Here is a 7,426-nt window from a genome sequence, read left to right as displayed (position 1 = left end):
CCCCAAATAACAAAGTTTCTAAGTGTTGCCATCCTTAAAAACTAATATTAAAAATAATAAGTGTTGCCACCCTCAAAAAACTAATAAATTAAATAATATTTAAAAAAACGAAACTAAATTAAAAACAGAAACCGAAACTAAAAATATATTAGGCTTAAGAAAAAAAGAAATAAGCTCCCCATGACGCTGCAGACGAAGTTTCGATTTTCAGGCGGGCAGAAATAAGCAAGCGGGCAGAAATAAGCAACTTCCGGTTTGTATGTGGGCAGAAATAAGCAACTTCCGGTTTGTATGTTGGCAGAAATAAGCACCCCTTGACTGCCCATCACTTCCGCCGCATATATGCCTGCTCTTACTACTTACAATTGACCCCACTCTCCCATATCCAACTTCAAGGATCTAAGTTGCATTATTAGTTGGGCCTTGTTAGAGCGATAAAATTCTGGTTGTTTAACTGTATTAGGTGAAATCAGTTAAAAAGCCATTTTTCTCAAAGTTAACAGTTTGAATACCAATTTATTTATGTTTATTTGACTGTTTTGTTTGAATATGGAACAATTAACTCTTTGTTCTGGTCCGTTAATTTATTGTAATGTTAAAGAAATGCGGGATAGCAATCCTGTTTCCCATAGCACTAACGCTAATCATGCTTCATGGTGTATACAAATTGTATAATTAGATCAGCGTTATTATTAACATAATACAAACTCTAAACAAAATCTCTCTGTTATTATCTTTCATTTAATTAATTTATTTTTGTATTCAATAAATAGAACATTGATAAGATGCAAACTGTTCTACAGCATATTTATTTATTATTAAATGAAATAAAATATATTACTTGAGAAATATCGTAATAGTGAAAAACTAACCACGTACCCCCCGGAAAAAAAATACGAACCTTGATATTTAGATATATTTTTTAATTGATAGAATATATGTGCGAGTACTAAAGAGAAGTATTTTTAATTTTATATTCATGGAAACATATCAATTTACATTTTAAATTTGCATTAATCTGTCCTTTACTAATCATTATCAGTAATCAGACTTAATCTATATTTTATATATATTTTTACACTTTCCGTAATATGTTTTTTAGAATTACTAAATATATTTTTAATATCTAAATCAGACATAAAGGAACCTACATTTTGATCTTATCTCTTCGACTTCTGGTGGAGGATCCTGATGACCTTTAAACTCGTGTAACCCAAAATCAGTGATTTTCAACATCCATCTGCTGTCGATCACACAATTTGAAGATTTCAGATTTCCATGAGAAATGATATCGCTCTCATGGATATAAATAATGCCCTGCAACAATTAAGGACAACTATTTTTAAAACCAGTTAATTTCATTCAATTGGAAAGATGCGCAATGTTGCTATGATAAGTTTCTCAAGTACGTTTTCAAATTTGAAACCTCATAATAAAATTCCAAAAACGAATAAATCAAATTAGTGTGGCTGTGATGCTGTTAAAATATGTGGTAAAATTAAGCTAAATAGTTAAGATTAAGCTAATTGCAAATGATAAATTTTGTTTTATAACAATAAAAAAATATAAAAAATTTTTATATCTAACCCTTGAAAACAGGGTGTAGGTTATATGCAATTTATGATTTTTAGAGCATTTCGATAAAAATAAGCGAACATTATTTTTTAGGCATTGTTACAAAAAAAAATCTGTTAAAGAGAAAATATTATAGACTGTTTAGACAAAAATATTCATTTTATTTTCTTCGAAAATGTTATTTTATGTTTCTGAATATTTAATTATTTCTATCGCTCTAAGGGATACGGTAAAATATTAGCCACATATACGGTACACGGTTAAAATAATAGTAAAAATAATAGCCACTGTTAATCGAGTTATTAAGATGTTTGAAAATGTCACGAACTTTAGTTTCCCTTTTCAAAGCTTATTAAAAATGTAAGAAAAAATTATAAGAAAAAGAAAATTTTAACAAAGCGAATTTTTTAGAAATAACGATAATTTACCTTTATAAGGTCCACCACTAAAGAACCTTTAAATGTTATATCCAGGCGCAGATCCTTATTCTGAAGTACGTCCTTAAAATATACCAATAATTAAATAAATAAATAGGAAAAATGTGGAGAAAAAAGTATGAAGTAACCTCAAAAAAATTATAAGTCCAAAAACACAAAATCTTTATTAAAGAATAGAATTATCTAGCATTTAAGAAAATTTATTAAATATAGTGCGACCCACATATAAATAAAACAAATATAAACAAGTCAGTGATTTTTCATCGTGTGTTTCCACTCATAAAAAATTCTCGCACGCGTAGAATTTAGTTGTCATTTTACAATTTTTAAGTAATCAGACTCGGTTTAGCCCAAGAAGCAGTGGTCTGTAACTGTTTTTTTTTATTACTATAAGCGTTTGATGCACTGCAGAAGGATAGATAAAAATTGGAAAAAAAAATTCATTTCTAATAAGAACTTGCTTGTCGCTTTGCAAACAAAAAATCCATTTCTGTAATATCAGCATTATATTTTACCACGTAGTAGTTAGTTTAGCCCAGTGGCTGCGTGTTAACGTGTCGCGCTTCTGTGAACATGTTCAATTCTTGGCCTGGGTAAGACTTGCTTAGAAATTTATCCCTTCACTTGATCGCTAAAATGAGTACCAAACGTGCTTGTGTACTAAGCACTGGAGATTCCGCCTTCGGTTGCTGACCACGCAACTGGAACATCTGCTCCTGCACCCAACATAAATAAAATGGAATGAGCACAGAAGACCTTGGCCTAACATGTGCTGTCACAATTCGGAGTTTAATTTAGTTTAGTAAGCTCATTTTATTTCAATTGATTCACTTTTATAAAAATATTTTTCCCTCAAAAATTATCATTATTTTGTCTGTGTTATTTGGTAGCAAAGTCCCATAGAGAGCAGTTAGTAGTATCTATTTACCCTAATTTTATATATATTCTTTTTTATTAGTACAGCAGTTTGACAAGACTGAGAAAGATTCGATTTAGTATAATAAAAGCTTTTTATTAATGAAATTGCAATAAAATATTGACATATCATTTTTTTAAGGTCTTACTTGTAGACTTCCCCTCATGCAATAATTAGCCAGTATGCAGATGTTAGGAGGCTCTGTACATGCTCCTATAAAAGGGTTGATGTTTTCATGGCGCATTTCCCTAATCTGCAAAAGAAATTTTTTTTTTACAAGCAGTATGTTTAACACGCGACTATCATTTTCAATAATACAACACTAAACAAATTTTGTAAGAATTACACTTAAAGGAATTAAACGCTTGGTATTATGAGTAGTTTGATGGAATATGAAAGCATTGCTCCACCACCACGAAGCATTGCTCCATAAGCATCGAGAAGCATTGCTTCACTACCACGCTAAATAAAATCTCAACTCTCTCTGAAGACATTTGATCTAATCTTTGGAATTTTTTAATTTTAATTTTTATAATTTGAAGAGCCCACTAAAATATACTCTTCAATTAAAAAAGCGATAGTTTAAGTTAAATCAAGTCTGAAATTATAATTAATATTATTCTAGCATGATTTTTGAAATATTTTCACTTAGACATATCCCCCTACTTGGATTACCTTTTTCGGATTCATATTTTTGATTCCTAAGATATCAAGAAGAGGCGCAATCTGCGCAACTACTAATACAGCTCGTTTGTTTAAAAATAATCCCAAGCCAAAAGATTTAAGATTTTTTCAAACTTTAAAGTGATAATTACAACATCAGTCTTATCTTTTAGCTTACAAGGATTAAAATGTGTAAGTGTACAAAATTCTATTAATAACAAAACATCACCTGTATCATTTCTTTCCTGAGAGTTCTGGTAAGATCTATGTTTTTCTTATAGACGTGATAAATATAAACAGCATTTTGCTTGTAACAACCAACTCTGTATTGATGTCGATCCCACAAAATGATGTCATCTGCTTTTTGCGTAAGAACTTCACTTTCATTTTCCATGTCCTAAAAGAAGACACTGACTCTTATAAATTTAAACTATCCTTTATATTTTACTTTTAAAAAATCGATGCTTTGAGTAATAGTTTAAGCTTATCGCAACATTTCGCACTAAATAATCAGCATGAGGTTTATCGTTTTTGCAGGTTTTCCCGAAAATTGCTCAAGAAATAACTTTAATAAGGAAATTGGGACATTTCGCAAATTTAGGTTAGTTTTCCGTACTCTCCCGAACGAAAAATTTCAAGCTACTGCGCATGCGCACTTCTAGCGCTCATGGGCCCGAGGAAAAATATTAAACTTATGTAAGTGAAATTATGAGATTTTGCAAATATCCGCAAGTTAAAAACGCTAACGTAGTAGAATATCATTTTAAGTTTAAACAGAAAATCAAAACAAAGATTTACAATGAACGTAGACTATCTCCTTAAAGCTATGATATGCGGTTCAAGATGCTTTTCTCTACGTAAAACTACAATTCTGGGAGCAGAAAAAAATTTTGAAGTGAATTCTGCGATAAAGAATCTCAGAATTCATCTCTTATTATTATTATTATTATTTTATTAATGTTTTAAAAAATATTGAACTTGTATTAATTATTTAACTTGTCATTAACTAAATTGTATAGTTAAAATATATATAATTTATAACCTTAAATTAGCTAAAATATATCTAGTTTCTTTTGGAACTAGTGCAACTAGACAACCATAATGTTTAAAAAAAAACCAATGAAACTATTTTTTATTGAATAAACGAATTGTTGCTAGATCACACGATTCATGTCTAAATTTCATCAATCTTCAGATTCGTATTACATTTCCACATTTTTTGTTCGAACTTCGGCTTGAACAGAAAACAACATTTAACAGCTATAAACAGCTTGTTGTTTTTGTAGCCAACAAATCAACAAGTCAAGCCAACATAACGTAAGCATGAGTAGGCACAGTTGCTTCAGTCTTACGTACGAAAGCGTATGGAAGCTAACGCAAAAGTGCGAAATCTCATTAATATACTAAAAGAGATTTTTTTTATGAAGAATTTTTATTATTGCATGTAAATATATGTATAGCATATGATATAAGATGAGGTATGAAATAGCCTATTGTATAAATGGATTATACAGTTTTCTTGGCATTTACGAAATATTTAGTTAAGAATTCCGATGGCTAATTTCCATAAATGTGGCATCTTGATTTATTTATCATTAAATGGATGTAATGTATTTGTAAGCAGAAACTTGAGATTTAAAAAAAGGAACCACACTGTGTTCAATTTCTATTATTACTAATACTTAAAAAGAGGTCATATGAAATCTTTAGTAAAGAATTCCATTAACAATTTTACATAAATGTGGCAGTCAAACTTATATTTCATGGATTGGAGATTATCGATACTTTTTTAAAAAAAATCTGGTGTTTGAAAAAAGAATCTCAGAATGTTAAATTCCTAGGCAACCAATTCTGGGTATCTAAACGAAGAATTCCAAGATAAAAACGTGATTCAACAAAACATTGATCAACGATGAAAAACACTTTCATGCAGCCCTTCAATTTTTAATAACCCCGAAGTGACAGCTGCCCCGCTGTCACATTCTTTTCGTTGACAATAATTTATTGCCCAAATAGCTTAAAGAATTTTGAGATGCTCTTGGCAACAAATTAAATACCTTATGAAAACGTTTTTAGGTTCTTTTCTGAGCTTTATTTCTCGTACTAGTTTCATTTACAGTATCAATTCCCAAACCTCCTCTGGCGATTCAATTGAAAAACGGTTGATAGCCGTAGCAAAAATTTCTTCTCCCAACTCAATTTTTTTTCCTCTTAAAATACTTCAAAACTATTTTTAAATATTTTAATATAGTTTTTTAATAGTTTATTTAAATGTTATGTTTAAAAAATTAAATTTTAAGTGCTACGAGAATCTGAATTTATTTTATAAAAAGGATTTAATCAAAATAAATTCATATTGAAACTAGCTTTGAATAATATTTTCAAAAATCGTCATGAAAACTTTGATTTCTTTCAACAATAACATTTCCATAGAAACATCAGTCTTGTTGATCTTTTATTTCAAGATGAGAGAAAAATGAAACTGAATTGATCAAGTTTTGAAACTCAACACCATACTGAACACCACAGATTTTCTACAGCAGCAATTGCAATAGAGATGTTACTGTCTTTTCAAATGTAATTTTAAGAAGATACTTTAAATTTCTTTGCATTTTTAATACGCAATTTATTCATTGTTCTTTTAGTCAAAAATTTCTAATGTATTTAACTACTTAAGTATACTTACCAACAAATTATTTTTTAGTTTGGGCAACTCTCCATTTTCATCGCATTTAACAACAAGAACATCTCTCATGTCTATCTTCCACAGTAAGCAGGCTAACTTGGTTTCATATCTATAGTGTCTGTAGTAAAAAATAAAATAATTGAAAACTTAAGACAAGCTTGATTCAACTTAAAAGAAGTATAGAATCTTTAATCATAATATTTAGAAAATAATAAAAGACATGTTTGAATAAATTTTAAAAATTACTTGATTTCCTTAAGACAATTTTAAAAAATACGAGTAAAGATATTAATAATGCTTGTTTATTGTAAACGTAAAAGCTATAATTTTTTTACGATTCCTTATATGCACTTTCATCATACATTAGAGATGGATTAGGTTGCTTTATTTTTGATTTCTATAATATAACATACATTTTATCTATTTTCTCAGTAGGATTTTATGAAGAAAAGGTATGGATTCAGATTTACACTTTCTGGAGTTATAAGTATTTTATGGACAAAAGTTCTTTGTCAAGCGTGTTCAAAAGCTCTTTGTCAAATATCTTCAAAAGTGATTCCAGGAAGAAATATAGTAGAACGAGTTTTCTATTTCTATTGTCCAACAATAAGAAAAATATGTATTGTCATTTTTCATAAGAGTAGGGAAAATAGAGAATTTGTTATGTAAAGGAGACATAAGTTTAAAAAAAATGATTATGGGAATTTACATGAAACAGTGATGGTTCAAGAAATATTTTATACCCTGCATACCAATACTTAAAAATTTTTAAGTATTGGTATGCTTATAAAATTTTTTACTTAACAAAATTTTGTCTCGTGAGATAAAACCATTGAAACGTTTCGTAGTAATCGTGAGAGGAAAGCATGTCACAGCAATAGGTTTTCCTTCTGCTTTCTTATTTAATATATAATATATATCCATATATATATAACACAACGTTAGCGATAAATTTCGATCAAAAATTGACTTCATAACTATTTTCTTTTTATTGCTAATGTTATGAAAGCTAAAATACACTTTTAAAAAACTGATAGAACAAAATTAATTTCTGCAAAAACTTTTTTTTGTAATATGTAGCTTATAATGCATAGATGCTAAAAATATAAAAATCTCAATTATGAATTTTTGAATGAGTAGTGTCAATTA

The 7,426-nt window shown here is 28.9% G+C and overlaps 1 protein-coding gene across 1 annotated transcript in view; it reads right to left on the bottom strand.

Moving 5' to 3' along the window:
- The window catches only part of LOC107446643 (guanylate cyclase 32E-like), a 109,516-nt gene that overhangs the window by 19,339 nt on the left and 82,751 nt on the right, over positions 1-7,426 (bottom strand). Inside the window, exons 11-15 of the mRNA XM_071182488.1 lie at positions 6,278-6,395; positions 3,821-3,988; positions 3,077-3,181; positions 2,004-2,075; positions 1,152-1,317 (exon numbers count right to left, since the gene is read on the bottom strand). Coding sequence (XP_071038589.1) covers positions 1,152-1,317; positions 2,004-2,075; positions 3,077-3,181; positions 3,821-3,988; positions 6,278-6,395 — 629 coding nt within the window. The remainder of the gene's footprint in view (positions 1-1,151; positions 1,318-2,003; positions 2,076-3,076; positions 3,182-3,820; positions 3,989-6,277; positions 6,396-7,426) is intronic.

This window comes from Parasteatoda tepidariorum, chromosome 6, assembly GCF_043381705.1.
Source record: "Parasteatoda tepidariorum isolate YZ-2023 chromosome 6, CAS_Ptep_4.0, whole genome shotgun sequence".
Lineage (NCBI taxonomy): Eukaryota > Metazoa > Arthropoda > Arachnida > Araneae > Theridiidae > Parasteatoda > Parasteatoda tepidariorum.
The sequence above is the reverse complement of the archived record's forward strand: the minus strand, read 5'-3'. Positions and strand labels throughout refer to the sequence as shown.